Source organism: Ostrea edulis, chromosome 8 (assembly GCF_947568905.1).
Source record: "Ostrea edulis chromosome 8, xbOstEdul1.1, whole genome shotgun sequence".
Taxonomy (NCBI): Eukaryota; Metazoa; Mollusca; class Bivalvia; order Ostreida; family Ostreidae; genus Ostrea; species Ostrea edulis.
The window spans coordinates 63,957,131-63,973,968 of record NC_079171.1 but is presented as its reverse complement, the minus strand read 5'-3'; the positions used below and the strand labels follow the sequence as shown (position 1 = coordinate 63,973,968).

Sequence of the window (16,838 nt, the reverse complement as noted above, 5' to 3'; positions counted from 1 at the left end):
AAATACAGTTAAATCGGTTATTGTGATGTACTAAGTCACTTTGTCAGTATTTTGTGTGTAGCCTTGAATTATAGTACATCTATACATGTACACATATACTTGTTTGTTTGTGATTAACTACTAATTATTCTGTTTGTTAATTATGTATTTCAATGTGTTTTATTTTACAATGTATATATTATATAAACATGATACAGAGCTACCACTATAGGTCAATCCGAGACCCCTTTATTAGTAGGAGTTATGAGATTGATCAATGTTCTTTATCTTCACCTTTCATTGATAGATAAATAACTAGTAACACAGTCAAACGAGTCCACAAATGATTATATATATAATTACTAAACAGCAGTGAGAGACTAGTGGACTTTTGCGAGAACGGCTGACTTGGACATTTAAACCTGAGTATGGTATGGAAGCACGGTATCGTTAACTATATGTAATGATGAATTGTTGGACACTATATAGGGAACTTCTTCTGGCTCCCTCTTGATCTAGATTTTTTAGTGAATCTCTTGATCACGCACGTTAAGCAAAGACGAGCGTGTTCAAACCGCTGCACGTTACAAAATGGTGGCAGCGTAGTGACTCTGGTGTTTGGCTGTCCAGAGGCTTGCTCAGGTAGAGTATGTTTGGGACTTTGTGTCCATGTACGCACTTTGTTTCGTCCTGGGACGACAGCGGTTGTCGTCGTGAATGGCAGATGCTGAAGAGGTGCTAAACAATCAGAAAAGACCCATGCTAAGCTTCGGGATGAAGCTTCCCTGAGCAGGGGGGGGGGGGGTGTAGCAGACAGTATGTGGGGAATTTCTCTGGCCTCGATAGTGAGCTAGCATTTCCAGTGAAATGGTAGAGTCTCTCTCTATTGAAGCAACGGCGAGTGTGTTCAGATCGCTGCACGTTACAATATTATTACGGTAGGCCTGTTACTTATCAAACCACTTTAACTTCTTTCACAAGGCTATTTTTGCATGCATACCTAGGTGTAAAATGTTAACTCACACATATACATTGATTCATCTTTAAACTTTACAAAATGTCATTACATCATGAAAAATCGAATGTAAGTTTATTATGCAGGAGTTTTGCGTTTTATTTTATCATAAAAAGTATGAAGTTGTTATACAACTTTATTCAATCAAGCACATACATATACAACACAACACAGTGCATGCTAAGCATACCGACAATTCGGAATTACATGTCCATCTGCACTAATGGAGATCTGTAGCTCTCTGGGAAAATATTTGGTCATACCAGAGAGCTACAGATCCACCCATTATAAAAAGCTTTGATTCACGGCGCAGGTCGCTGTATTCTTGCATCATGATATCAAAAAATTCCTAACATATTTTCCCAGTATATTTCTGTCCAAACATTTATTAAAGCCCCATGTGAACCGAAAACTCACATCTTTAATTGATTACGTTTGTAGATATAGCCATGTTACGTAGCAGTCAATTCGAACCCCGTTGATTTTTTTTATATCTATTCATTCTATTCAATGTGAAGTACATAGATAATAAACACGAATACTGGACGTAAATTTTGAAAAGTAATCCTAGTACGTTTTGAAAGCTATAAGTCTGGTCCCCGTCCCCGATGATTTTTTTCAATACTGACATATTAAAACAGAACTTGGCGGGGATGGAACTGGAACTGTTTCATCTAAAATATAGAGGCAAACGGCATATCATTGAAGAAGATCTATGTTTATACATAAACACTAAATACCAAGTTTGGCCCCGTCCTGGAATCAGAACGGCTACCATGGATGAAAGGTGAAGGTAACGAACAGTGATTAATTTCATAACTCCTATAAGCTATTCAAAATAGATAGTTGGGTAAACCTGGACCCCTGGATACACCAGGGGTGGGACCATGTGCCTAGGAGGAGTAAGCATCCCCTGTCGACTGGTCACACCCGCTAATGTACAATTTCGGTAGAGGACTTTCAGTTCTACATGACCAGATCTATGTATTCAGTTTTTCTTACAGATGTAAGGTCATAAGGGAGATTTTTTAAGATTGGTCAATGTTTGCTCCATCCTTATGGACCCGGGTGTGCAGGAGTCCTGAAATTTATACTTTATACCCCCTTGTCCCAAAGATGCTTCATACCAAATATGAAAAAACTAAATGGCAGTTATCAGGAAGAAGATAAGAATGGTCAAGTGTTCACGCACGGCGCACGACGACGGATGTTAACCAATTGCATTAATTAAGTTAGGTGACATAAAAACATGTATGGGGATATTAAGTCACATAGACTTTACTGTTTTAGAAACAGTACAAGTATGGAAATGAACCGGAACAACTCTAAAATGTTTGGACAACTTACACATTTCTGTACATTGCAGCAGTTCATCATTTATCTATGCATACAGATATGTCACGAAAAGGTTTCCGTATATTATGCTCGTGTCAAAGTCAGCCGTTGAATGTAAAAGTCAGCCCTTCTCGCAAAAGTCCAGTGTTCTACCAGGTAAACTCACAAACACAAGTACATGTTAATTACACATCACAGACACAGGTCTGTAGTTAACACAGGTCTGTAATTAACACAGGGCTGTAATTAACACAGGTCTGTAATTAACACAGGGCTGTAATTAACACAGGTTTGTAATTAACAAGCAAATGTAATTAACACTCAGCTGTAACTAAGACTCTATATATGTGTAATTAACATTATGTTGAAATATGTAGTTAACAATGTGTTTAGATATGCAATTGGTACTGTTGTGAGATGTGTAATTAACACTGTAGAGCTGTGTAATTAACACTGTTTATATATATTGGATTTTCTTCACTTTAGCAGTGACAAGCTTAGCCACAAAGAGGTTGTCTCTGATGTCCACACATAAACCATATGGAGCGCGTAAATTACAGTTCTGAATGTAACAGAGGAACTGTCCGTCCTGATCTTGGATGTGGATACGGTCATTGTAACGGTCTATTGTCAGGATGTTACTCTGGCTGTCTGTAGTGATGCCGCGTGGATCAAATGGTTGCTTGGTATTAGAGGGATGACCAGTGTATCTAAATCGGAGTTTTCCTGACTGATTGACCACCACTATTGCACGAAATTTATATTCAGCCACACAGGTATCCAGATTCCTGTTCTCACTGACTTCTTCGTCACTGAGACAGCTAACACTGAATAGTTGGTATTTATGCCCAATGTCGCTGTTCATGAAGCAGTGGTTTGACTAGAGGAGACGATTCACTTCTGGTGACTTCATTGTGTCCCTATGTTTTTCTATGTTAATTACCAGGGTTTTTAGATGGGTAATTAACACCGTGTAGAGATGTATAATTAACACTGTGTTTATAGATATTGAATTTTCTTCACTTTAGCAGTGCCACACTCAGCCACAAAGAGGTTGTCTCTGATGTCCACACATAAACCGAATGGACGTTCTAAATCACAGTGAATGTAACGGAGGAACTGTCCGTTCTGGTCTAGGATGTGGATACGGTGATTATTATAGTCTGTTGTCAGGATGTGACTCTGGCTGTCTGTAGTGATGCCAGCTGGATCAAATGATTGCTTGGTATTAGAGGGATGACCAGTGTATCTAAATCGGAGCTTTCCTGACTGATTGACCACAACTACTGCTCTAGCTGACCGGTCAGCCACACAGATATCCAAGTTCCTGTTCTCACTGATGTATTTATCTTTATAATTAGATGAATAGAGAGGACGACCCTGATCATCAAACTGAATGCTTTGTGTCTCTGTGGAGCCAGAGTAACGCACAACTTTGGATTGTGTTTCATCATCACTGACCATGGTAACCAGCAGATCATCAGACGCGGTACTGCAGACATTGAGAGGTCTCCACCCCTGTTGTGTGATCACGGTCTGTATCTGTTTATTCTTTACTAAGTTCCCAGTTTTATTTATATAGTCAGTATAAACAAGATTTCCGTCCCGTGTCACTGCTATGTCTGTTGGTAAGTTCCCGGACTTGGTTTGTATTGATGTCAGTAGTTCACTCTGGAGGTTAAGGAGCTTCATGGTTTCGTTATACCCGCCTGTCCAGACTTGATCTTCACTTAGACAGCTAACACTGAATACATTGTTATACCCAGTGTCTATGGTTGCGGTGAGGCGCGGCTCATCAAGCAGTGGTTTGACTGGAGGAGACGATACAGCTTCTGCTGACTTCATTGTGTCGCCATGTTCTGTTTTAATGGATAATAGCGACAGAGATCCAAACATTTCATTGAGCTGATTTTTGTTTATTTTCTGAGGAAAAAAACTTGGTACTGTAAATCGGAATTTAGGCGGTAATGTTCTAAATTCAGAATTCCTAGATTTGTAAGTAGAGGTTAAGGAGACGTCATTTGATTCTAGGATTGATTTCAAGTCAGACATGATCTGTTTGAGTTCCGCCATTTTCTGTGTGATTTCATCTGTATTTTTATTCAGGGTAGATAGGTGTTTGTTTTTCATCTCCTGAATGTCAGATTTCTGGTGGTTGACAATGGCGGTGATCTCCCGGTGTAAGGTTTCTCCTTGTTGGTCAGCTGCTTTGGTCAGTTTCCCGTATTTTGTTTCTAATGTTACTTCCTCAGTTTGAACGTCAGACGCCATTTCCTCATATCGGGGATAAATTCTGGCCTCGAGTTCTTCCAAATCTTTTAGTAAACTTTGCGTCATAGAGCTGAATTTTTCCAGAACATCTGTTAACTTGTGACCGTGGTGTTTAAGAGAGGAAACACAGATAGAACAGACAGGAATGTTACATTTCTCACAATAATGTTTACAGTGTTCATTGGCGTGTGTCGGACATTTTGAGCAGTTAGGAGACTTTTCGTGTTCATAGGATACGACTTTGTGTCTTATAGATGAATCCGAAATGTGCTCCCCAACACAGGTCTGGCATAGGTTTATATTACAACGTTCACAGTGACTCTGTAGGTGGGCAGTTTTACACAGGTCACACAGTGAGACGTCCTGGCCTCTGCGCAACGGGTCCATTTCTGGTGTCGGGGTCACACGAGAAGTTCACTGTTAATAAAAATAGGCAATCTGAATTCAAGATTTTGACAGCCTAAAAGAAATGACCAGCTAGTATAACGATATGTTATATAATGTGCCATCGGGAAGATTGTAGTATGCCGGTCCCCAATAGCACGCGCCTGTGTACGAGCAGTTATTCCCCTTGCGGACTGTAAACATACTGCTATCTATTCGCATTTTTGCTTTGGCTACTGAGACGTGAAACTCACGGATGCTGAAACGAGAAACTCGCGGATATCGAGACGTGAAACTCGCGGATACTGAGACGTGAAATTCACGGATATTGAGACATAAAACTCGCGGATACTGAGACGTGAAACTCGTGGATATTGAGACGTGAAACTCGTGGATATTGAGACGTGAGACTCGCGGATACTGAGACGTGAAACTCACGGATTATGAGACGTAAAACTCGCCAATGTTTCATGTAATAAAATTGATTAGAAAGCTCAGCGGCGTTTGGGTGTAATTAAGTTGGGGCTTGGCAGACCCGACAAGTCAAGCTGATCATGTGATTTAAACTATATAGAAGTTTTTGAAAATGATGAGAAAGAAAGAAAAAATCGCCAATACTTCGTGTAATATATGTAACTAAGTAGAGTGACCGACGGCAACTCCCTACAAGTAAGGCTAGCCATGGGAGTTAACTCTAGAATGGAATAGATTTAGTTTAACCAATTTTGGGACCCTTGAGGGCATACAAGTAACGAGCAACATAAATAAGAAGAACGTCAAACTTGTCGACATGAAAAAGAAACTGGCAATAGAATATTATACCAGGTGGGGTTGTTTGTAGTAAATTCTTATAAGACTTAAGACATAATTTGTCGAAATATCCAATGCTCCATACCAAGTCAGGCAACTGACACACCGTATTCAGAAAGCGTGACGCCCTTCCGTGACTGTTACCAATCATTGATAATTATTGGTCTAATAATTAGAAATACAAAGGCACGGTTACCCAATCATGAAGCTTGGATTTGAGGTGTACGAAGTTATTTGGTACACGCAAAAAAAATTTGTTCGAGGTGTGAAATGTACTAAAATGTCGATATTTTTTTATATTGTATATTGCATTATTTTCATAGACGTTTTATAAAGTTCTTTTTTCCAATGCCATACAAGTTAATATATTTATCGTAAAATAGGTAGAATCAATATCCTTTCTCAATCCTAGATGAGTTTTAAATTATTTACATCAACATCAGTGAAATAACGCACACGTGACAATTGACTCTATATAATTTGGAACATAAACTGTGTGTTTTGTTTTTATTTCGAATTTACAAAAACCGTGTTTAAAAGCAGGGTTTTTTTCAACTTTCTAAAAATTTCACAAGGAATTTAAATTTGGGCTTAACGTTGCGACGTTTTACCATTTTAACGATCGTCCACGCGATTATACATAAATCTATCTTATTGATCACACATATATAAATATTAGTGGCACTACAAAGTCTGAATGCGTATACATGGATATAATTTTGTCTCACCTGTAAAAACATGGCGTCCGTGTTATTTTGACCTTCAGTCTAGTCCTATGTTTAAATACCCGTGCGATGTGTAAGCCGGTATACACTATTTACTACTCTTATGCCCATATTCACACCTGTGTCTTAGGTAAGCAAGATTTATGGAGTAATCCTCCTTCAGGTAAACCGGGTTTAAATCCTATTTGAGCTGAGTTCACATAAACCTCACCTCTGTTTCACACTTAAAATAAAACTGGTTTTGCCTGAACCCCTGTTCTGTTTTCTTTTTTCTTTTTATTTGATATCACAATGGCTGGGAAGAAAGGTCCAAATTTTACAGAACTAGAAAAGTGTAACCTTATTGATTCAGTCGGGTCAAAAAAGGTTTTCTCCGATTTGGTTCTAGATCATTTCCAAGCATGTCCATTATACGGAGAGTATCCCGTTTACAAAAAATAGAATATCACACAATAATCCTCCTATCATAAAACAGAAATGGATCTAATATATCACGGATAATTCTAGGTCGTTTTAAAATCAGTTGGTCAATAAGATCTACTTTCTACTCCGTCTATGTGGTCTTCCATAGTTAGAATAACACTACCTTTAACATTTAAACCTACCCTAGATTAGGTTTAGGTTTACCCTAATTTTTGAGATGAACTCACTCCTGAGAAGCAGGTGTGAAACAGGTTTATAGAATGTGAACCTTTTTTACAGGTAACCCAGGTTTAAACATGGGTGTGAATACGCCCATTAAAGTTTGTTTTGATCTAGTTCATGCTAGGTAACTATATCAACATTTTACGTCAGAAGATAAAATTAAACGTCCTTTCATAAACAACGAAGAAGATGAAATGCTCGTAGATCTACAATTCATACTATGTACATGTAAATTCCTTAAACATACGCCGTGTTTATTAAACTCTTTGCTAAGATCAGACCCTGTCTACATGTTCTAAGTACGAATACAGTAATAATTAAATGAAGGGGTATGTCGATCGAGTCTAGCTTACCTTTACTTCAGTTATTATTTTTTTTTCAATTTTTGTAGAGACATCATCAGCTGTAGGTATGGTGCGACTAATTCAGACGGCCGTAATATTGAGGGCTCCGTCTGCGGTATTACCACCGTAACAAAAGAGTTTTTTATGTTGCGACGTTTTCCGTTTTCAATGTCATATCTGTCGGGCGGCTTTCCCTTCCGGATGCTTAGTGAAGGAATAGTTACTACCTAATGCAATTTTGTAATCCTACCCTGCAGTAGCTTGAGTGAGCTTGATTTTGTAACCATATCTATATATGTACGGCCCATGGCGGATGTGACCGGTCAAAAAGGGATGCTTACTCCTCCTAGGCACCTGATCCCACATCTGGTACATTCAGGGGTCAGTGTTTGCCCAACTCTCCAATTTGTATTGCTTATAGGAGTTATGAGCTTCGTTACTGTTCGTTATCTTCACCTTTCACCTTGCAACTACTTTCAAGAGTGAGCTTGATTTTATAAGTATGTATCCACGATCTGGCCAAACACAACATTGTGGAGTCAGTTCTTTCCCTTTGATGATTGACTAATGTTTCGTACTGTGTGCTCCACAAATGGGGGTCGGAGGTGGGGGGGGGGGGGGGTGTCCCATATGGACTGTAGTACAGCTCAGTTTTCCTTGAATATTTGTAGACATAACAGGAAACGAACTTGATTGGAGTTCAAACGCAGGGTCTCAGAATCTCTAATGAAGTGTTCTAATAAATGAACAATCTGGAGAACATCCCACCATTATGTTAAATGTGCTTGTTATTTGAGATCATTCATAGTAAGACACATAAAAGTAAAATTTCCAAACTCAGAAATGGGAGATTGATCACCTTTCATGCTGTACTTACTGATAGTGCAGCATATCATTACAACACTACTAGGAAATACTGTAGTGGTTTGGGCTATATTTGAACCATATTTGTTTATTTGAGAAATGTTCACTCATGTTGAGGTGACACCAACTGCAGCTGAAGTACTACAAATTTAAACCTATGCTTAACGCTCAGATCCAAACCAGTGAGGGTTTTTTAACCTGTCAATGTCTGCTGTAACACGGGACCTCAGTCTCTAAGGTCATGTCTAAAACACCCGTGATTCTCACTTTCTAAATGCCGAGCTTTTGATGAAGGAGCATACTACCTCAGCCATGGCACAAGCGGGGCTAGAACGCATGACCTCACCTCACGGTTTTAAGGTAAACACTCTACCACTGAGCTATCACGACCGGTCTATCCAAGAACTATGTATTAGTAGTCAAGTGATTTAACCATTGAGCTACCGTGACTGGTCTATCCGAGACCCCTGTATTACTAGTCAGTTGCTCTAACCATTGAGCTACCATGACCGGTCTATCTGAGACCCCTGTATTATTAGTCAGGTGCTCTAACCATTGAGCTACCATGACCGGTTTATCCGAGACCCCTGTATTACTAATCAGGTGTTCTAATCACTGAGCTATCCATGAGGCTGATTTCTATATGGCCTGGATACCTCAGTAGTTACATCCGACATTTGATACAGGGGTCTTGGATTCATGTCCTGGTCGAATCATGCATTTTCTCTGTGGAGTGTTGTGATGGTAATGATGGTAAACAGAAGACTGTGACCTTGAATTTGAATATAGGTGATGAAGACTGGACGTTTGGGGTCACTCTTTGTTACAGTACTACAAATCTAAGTAAGTACTCAGTAATAATGTAAGACTGAACTCTGTATCATGTTTATCTAATATATACATTGTAAAATCAAACACATATTGAAATACATAATTAACAAACAGAATAATTAGTAGTTTATCACACACAAACAAGTATATGTGTACATGTATAGATGTACTATAATTCAAGGCTACACACAAAATACTGACAAAGTGACTAAGTACATCACGATAATTGATTGACCTTTATTTACATTTCATGATTCACATGTGTCTAATTGTATATAAATAATTAACTAATAACGCAATCAAATTAGTAATTAGATATAATAATACAGATATTACAACAATATAAGTACATGTACATTTCAGCAAAGAATTATTACTTTTTGAAAGATGTAGCCTCATAACTGCAACAGTATGTGCATACAAATTGAATAACACGCGTTTGGGCGATATGAAAACATGTTTGTACGCACCGTTATGAGACTACATCTTTTACAAAATAATAATTTATTGCATGCATATACATTTCTAAAACTTTTTTGATATGTGCATTTTAGTGACAAATGTGATGTTGAATAGACTTGAGTCACGCAGTAATTGTATTATACAATGTCTTTTCTGTCTATAATACTTTCTATTTATTTCGGAAGTCATTTAAGATTGTAAAAAGTCGATATTTCGATATTTCACATGTTTACATTTTACTGTTCTACGTAAACACTATACCCGCCATTTTGACAGTCTTCTCGAACGTTATTTCTTTTCTGTAATTTCATTGGTTATGAGGCTTAATACTGGCTTATCAGATTAAACGTTTATTCTTAATATTTTATTGGTTTGCCAGTCTTATAGAACGTTTTTGTTTTCTGCTATTTCATTGGCTATAAGGCTTAATATTAACTTAGATTAACAGATTGAGTTTTTATTTTATTTTTTAGCATTTTATTGGTTTGCCAGTCTTACAGAACGTTTGTGTTTTCTGCTATTTCATTGGCTATGAAGCTTAATACTGACTTAGATTATCAGAGTTTTTATTTATTTATTTTTATTTTTTTTTAGCATTTTATTGGTTTGCCAGTCTTATAGATCGTTTTTGTTTTCTGCTATTTCATTGGCTATAAGGCTTAATACTAACTTAGATTATGAGATTGAGTTTATTTTTAGCATTTTGTTGGTTTGTCAGTCTTATATTAACCGTGACTCTCGGGGAGATTCATTCTCTCGCTGCTAGGATCAAGAACTTAAGGTTCGGCTTTTTACGAAGAACTGTGTGTTCGTTCCCCTTCATTTACGTAGTCCACCATGTGTAGTGTCCAGCATGTGTAGTGTCATGTGTAGTGTCCATGTGTAGTGTCATGTGTAGTGTCATGTGTAGTGTCCAGCATGTGTAGTGTCATGTGTAGTGTCCAGCATGTGTAGTGTCCACCATGTGTAGTGTCCAGCATGTGTAGTGTCCACCATGTGTAGTGTCCACCATGTGTAGTGTTAGGAAACAGTTTTTAGGAATAAAGTTTTTCTTGATAAAATTTAGATATCCCAGCAGAGTCGAGGTTTACGTTCTTTCAGGGTATAATTAGATAAACTTCCCTAGGTATTTTTCATAGTTAGTAGTTACATATATATTTGGACTAACTCAACACTTTTATCTATTTTATTATCAAATTGGATTGAAAAGTAATTAACACAGGGTTGTAATTAATAAGCAGATGTAATTACCATGCAGATGTAATTCATACAAAGATGTAATTAACACTGTGTTGAGCTGTGTAATTAACACTGTGTAGAGCTGTGTAATTAACACTGTGTTGAGCTGTGTAATTAACACTGTGTAGAGCTGTGTAATTAACACTGTGTTGAGATGTGTAATTAACACTGTGTTGAGCTGTGTAATTAACACTGTGTAGAGCTGTGTAATTAGCACTGTGGTGAGCTGTGTAATTAACACTGTGTTTAGATGTGTAATTAACACTGTGTAGAGCTGTGTAATTAACACTGTGTTGAGTTGTGTAATTAGCACTGTGTTGAGCTGTGTAATTAACACTGTGTTGTAATTAATAAGCAGATTTAATTAATAAGCAGCTGTAATCAACATAAAGATGCAATTAATACTGTGTTATGATGTGTAATTAACAGGGTGTTGAGCTGTGTAATTAAAACTGTGTTTAAATATGTAATTAACAATGTGTTTAAATATGTAATGAACACTATGTTGAGGTGTGTAATTAACACTGTGTTGAGCTGTGTAATTAACACTGTGTAGAGATATGTAATTAACACTGTGTTTAGATATGTAATTAATACTGTGTTGAGCTGTGTAATTAACACTGTGTTTAGATGTGTAATTAACACTCTGTAAAGATATGTAATTAACACTGTAATGATATGTGTAATTAACACTGTGTTGAGATGTGTAATTTACAATGCGCTTATAGATATTGGATTTTCTTCACTTTATCTGAGCAACACTCAGCCACGAAGAGGTTGTCTCTGATGTCCACACATAAACCAAATGGATTCCATAAATCACAATTCTGAATATAACGGAGGAACTGTCCGTCTTGATCTAGAATGTGGATACGGTCATTGTTACAGTCTGCTGTCAGGATGTGACTCTGGCTGTCTGTAGTGATGCCGATTGGATCAAATGGTCCCTTGGTATTAAAGGGATGACCAGTGTATCTAAATCGGAGTTCTCCTGACTGATTGACCACCACTACTGCTCTAGCTTTATAGTCAGCCACACAGATATCCAGGTTCCTGTTCTCACTGATGTGTTTATCATTATAATCAGTAATCCGAGATTCCTCTGACTCTTACCCCCGCTTTTATATTTGACATGTGCGGGGGAGAGTCAGAGCGGACTCCATATTGAAAAGTGGGAATTCAGCGACACCAGCTGGTGTCGCTGCTTTACCTACCTCTTACAACTTTATTTCGCGGACCCATCTTCCAAGACGCGAGGATTCAGTTATCGGAAGATTATTCTACAAATACATCATGATTAATACGATGCTATCGCCGTTTAAACGATGGAATTTTGTGTTTACATGTGCTGACGTCATGCGCAAAGAAATCAAATGGCGAGGCGGCGACCTAATTCAAGTGATGCTCCATTTGTCGGTGTTAGGGCCGTTTAAACGGCGATAGCATCGTATTAATCATGATGTATATGTAGAATAATCTTCCGATAACTGAATCCTCGCGTCTTGGAAGATGGGTCCGCGAAATAAAGTTGTAAGAGGTAGGTAAAGCAGCGACACCAGCTGGTGTCGCTGAATTCCCACTTTTCAATATGGAGTCCGCTCTGACTCTCCCCCGCAGAAGTCACAAAATAAAAGCGGGGTTAAGAGTCAGAGGAATCTCGGATTATATAATCAGATGAATAGAGAGGACGACTCTGATCATCAAACTGAATGCTTTGTTTCTCTGTGGAGCCGGAGTAACGCACAACTTTGGATTGTGTTTCATAATCAGTGATCATGATAACCAGGAGATCATCAGAGGCGGTACTGCAGACATTGAGAGGTACCCACCCCTGTAGTGTGATCAAGTTCTGTATCTCTTTATTCTTCACTAGGTTTACAGTTTTATTATCATAATCAGTATAAACAAGATCTCCGTCCCGTGTCACTGCTATGTCCTCTGGTTTGTTCCCTGACTCGGTTTGTATTGATGTCAGTAGTTTACTCTGGAGGTTGCGGAGCTTAATGATTTCGTTACTCCCGTGTGTCCAGACTTGATCTTCACTCAGACAGCTAACACTGCATGGTCCGTCATTCCCAGTGTCTATGGTGGCGGTGAGGCGCGGTTCATCAAGCAGTGGTTTGACTGGAGGAGACGATACAGCTTCTGCTGAATTCATTGTGTCGCCATGTTGTGTTAATGGATAATCATTTGCGCCGGGGTGTAGTATTTCTGGTGTTTGGTTCACACGAGCAGTTCACTGTCAAAAAAAGGAATCCAACATATTCTACAGGGTAAAATATTTCACTAAATTTACATTTTAGTACATTTAAAAAAAAAAAAAAACAACAACGAAATATGTGGTCATAAATTTTGAAAATTAAAACGAAATAACATGCACAAGGCATCGATATACTAAATTATGATCAAAGTGATCAGATATATATCATTTGTGGTAGTTTGGGTTTTACTTTTACTTCTGGATTTCGATCCCGATGTAAATTATTCACCCGTTGTATTTGACCACGCCCACTTTATCTTTTAGCCAATAACTTTAATGACATTTTCTATTGTTTAATTTGCTACATAAAGCCAGGCAGCGAACAATTCGTCGAAGCGAGACAGCTGGCCTTGCTAGCTACACTTCTCCTTCCATTCTTCCTATTTTGGAATTACATTTTGTTCGTCTACTTTGCTCATTTTTACTTACTAAATTATTATTATTACCTTTGGGTTGGGATAATTTCTTGATAGTTTATAGGCTAAGTTCTAGGCTTTAGGAGGATGTATTTGTCATGTTAATACTGATAATAAATTCGTAAAGTGTTATTTATCTTATTTTCATTTCAATTGAATTTATTTCAAAGTTTCTAATCATAGTGTAGTTGGGTCGTTTCGAAGTCACCACTATCAAATCAAACAAACACTCCGCAAAGTACAGACTATACGAACGCCAGACCTGCTTCACGCTGATCACATAAATATCGATATTAATCACACTACATATATTTAATTTTGTCTCACCTGAAAATCCAGCATGGATTATCGATAGACTTTACTCAAACAGATCATCGGGTGTTACAAGCGCTGTGAACTGAGAGATCTAGAAATCCTGGAAACAGATTAACATGGACTGATGAACCATCAGCAGGCTTAATATGTATCCCCCGAAATGTATGTGGAGTGGAGGACTTTACAACAACATGGCCTCCCTGTCATTAGTCCTATGTTTAAATACCCGTGTGGTGTGTCTACATTATTTACGTGTTTTTAAAGTTTGTTTTGATCTCGTTCATGCTAGGTAACTATGTCAACACTCTACGTCAGAAGATAAAATTAAATCTCCTTTCATAAAAAAAAAAACCAACAGAGAAGCCAAAACGCTCAGTATAGATTTTGATTATCCTCTCTACTAATACAACCATATGTTGTCTAATACGTTGATAGTAAATGAAGGGAGAGTGCTCCTTTCTAGGTTTCAAGAAAAATGGCCTGGTCACCGATTGAGGCTAGCGTCAAGATAACAAGATCACACCAAACGTTTACATGAATATCCATATTAATGACACTACAATGTCACAATCTCTGTATAGAATTTTACTTCATTGATTTGCCCGAACAGACATACACCAAATTTATACATAATAATGTATATACATGTATGTAGTTCAGAACTGCTTATGTAGTGCTATTGTTTAGAAATAAGAATGAATACTAGTATTGTATGCGGTGCTGTGTGTTCTATTGTCAGAATTCTGAAATAAATATGCCATAGAAATGCTGTTTTTACCTGTAATCCAGGTGAGGTATTTGGGGAATCGCAATGCCACGTGTTTTGCGGAATAGTTAATAAAAATTGCGAAATTGTAACTTTTTTTTGTGGAAACGAAATTATGATTTATCTTTCATCAATTTGCAGAAGTGAGGTGTGCCGACATAAACAAAACGTCAGGTGTCTGTTGTAAAAGAGTGGGTTCTTTTTAGAATTATATCACAGAGCCTTAAGGGTCTGTTATGAAAGACTTTAAGGAAATGTTTGGTTTAAGATCTCTCTCTCTCTCTCTCTCTCTCTCTCTCGCTCTCTCTCTCTCTCTCTCTCTCTCTCTCTCTCTCTCTCTCTTTCTATGGGTTACGTCAACAAAGCCAATCAATCAGTTTCCGGGTCACATAGGGCTTTGATGAATGTTTAAAGGTATGCTTGAACACATATATAGTGTAAAAATCTAAAACTTATAGGTACCAATTTTGATGAACCAGATACGCATTTCGACAAATAATGTCTCTTTGGAAATCTGAAGTAACAATAAACTTGTAAGAGCTAGAAGGAAAAACAGAGTGCCAAAGACTGGAAGCAAATTCGTCTAAGGATCAGAGCTATGCATGAGGGAGATAATCCGTTATTTTGAAATTTTGAAATACATTAGGAAGTTTTTTTTGTATGAAATTTTTGAAACTACGTGAAACAACGACATAAGCCCCCAACCGTGCGCATTTTTATGTGCGCCGTAAATCGAAGATTTTATAAGGGGTGGTTCTGCAGCTCTCTGATCTGTTTCAATATTTTCCCAGAGAGCTACAGCTGTGGAGGTAACAATGAAGTAGACTTCCTTACCTGTACGTCTCTATTTTCCCTTAAAGGATTTATGAGAGGTGTGACAGGTCGACAGGGGATGCTTACTCCTCCTAGGCACCTGATCCCACCTCTGGTATACCCAGGGGTCCGTATTTGCCCAACTATTTATTTCATTATATATATATATATATATATATATATATATATATATATATATATATATATATATGAGTTATGAGGTTGATCACTGTTCGTTATCATCACCTTTCATTGATCACTGTTCGTTATATTCACCTTTCGTTGATCACTGTTCGTTATCTTCACCTTTCATTGATCACTGTTCGTTATCTTCACCTTTAATTTACCGTAAATTTAAAGTTCATCTGTGTACAGGTAAACAATAAGTAAATTTATACCTCCAGTTTATTTGGGGGGAGGGGTGATGTTTTGGAAATAAATATTGTTTGAAGGTCACACTTAATATCAAGATACTCCGCAGATTTTTTTTTTTTTCAGTTGTAGATGGAGTTGAGTGGAATAATGAACCACCAGATATATATATACATTCACACGTGTATGATTAAACTTCTATTGCACTCGCGCATGCGAGCTTACCCTACATTTTATGTTACTTACCTGTTTATTTTATTGATATTTTACTTACCTGTTTATTTTATTGATTGTTATTTTATATGTTACTTACCTGTTTATTTTATATATGTTACCTGTTTATTTTATATATGCTACCTGTTTATTTTATATATGTTACCTGTTTATTTTATATATGTTACCTGTTTATTTTATTGATTGTTCTGTTGAACTGGTGAATTAAAGCATAAAGTAAGAAAAACCTTCATGATCAACTTATTTAAGGAAAAATGCTTATATGTTGTTTGAATTATTGTGGTTTATAGGCTAATAAACAAATCCAACAATGCTCTGAAATCACGACGTACAAAAACTGTCTTCCCGAAAAAACAACAAAGAAAGCATTTTATTGTTCAGATATTTACATTTTATTGTTTAGATATTTACATTGTATTGTTTAGATATTTACATTGTATTGTTTAGATAATTACATTGTATTGTTTAGATGTTTACATTTTATTGTTTAGATATTTACATTGTATTGTTTAGATATTTACATTGTATTGTTTAGATAATTACATTGTATTGTTTAGGTGTTTACATTTTATTGTTTAGATATTTACATTTTATTGTTTAGATATTTACATTGTATTGTTTAGATGTTTACATTTTATTGTTTAGATGTTTACATTGTATTGTTTAGATATTTACATTTTATTGTTTAGATATTTACATTGTATTGTTTAGATATTTACATTTTATTGTTTAGATATTTACATTGTATTGTTTAGATA

General features: G+C 37.0%; 3 protein-coding genes across 4 annotated transcripts in view; 1 reads left to right on the top strand and 2 right to left on the bottom strand.

Moving 5' to 3' along the window:
* The window catches only part of LOC125660925 (sodium-dependent glucose transporter 1A-like), a 210,509-nt gene extending 207,064 nt beyond the window's left edge, over nucleotides 1–3,445 (top strand). The window contains exon 10 of one of the 2 annotated variants that reach the window (XR_008797746.1): nucleotides 3,358–3,445. The gene's annotated coding sequence lies outside the window, so the exon portion shown is untranslated. The remainder of the gene's footprint in view (nucleotides 1–3,357) is intronic. The other variant, XR_008797747.1, reaches the window with a different exon arrangement.
* Nucleotides 981–6,772, bottom strand: LOC125661989 (protein lin-41-like). The gene is made up of 2 exons (XM_056146653.1): nucleotides 6,523–6,772; nucleotides 981–5,017 (listed from the first exon to the last, which is right to left on the bottom strand). The coding sequence occupies exon 2, from the start codon at nucleotides 4,985–4,987 to the stop codon at nucleotides 3,329–3,331; it is 1,659 nt and encodes a 552-aa protein (XP_056002628.1). The 5' UTR covers nucleotides 4,988–5,017; nucleotides 6,523–6,772; the 3' UTR covers nucleotides 981–3,328.
* A 2,473-nt stretch (nucleotides 6,773–9,245) lies between these two features.
* On the bottom strand, nucleotides 9,246–14,125 carry LOC125661996 (uncharacterized). The gene is made up of 3 exons (XM_056146655.1): nucleotides 13,908–14,125; nucleotides 12,555–13,143; nucleotides 9,246–11,973 (listed from the first exon to the last, which is right to left on the bottom strand). The coding sequence occupies exons 2-3, from the start codon at nucleotides 13,060–13,062 to the stop codon at nucleotides 11,627–11,629; spliced, it is 855 nt and encodes a 284-aa protein (XP_056002630.1). The 5' UTR covers nucleotides 13,063–13,143; nucleotides 13,908–14,125; the 3' UTR covers nucleotides 9,246–11,626.
* Nucleotides 14,126–16,838: the final 2,713 nt, after the last annotated feature.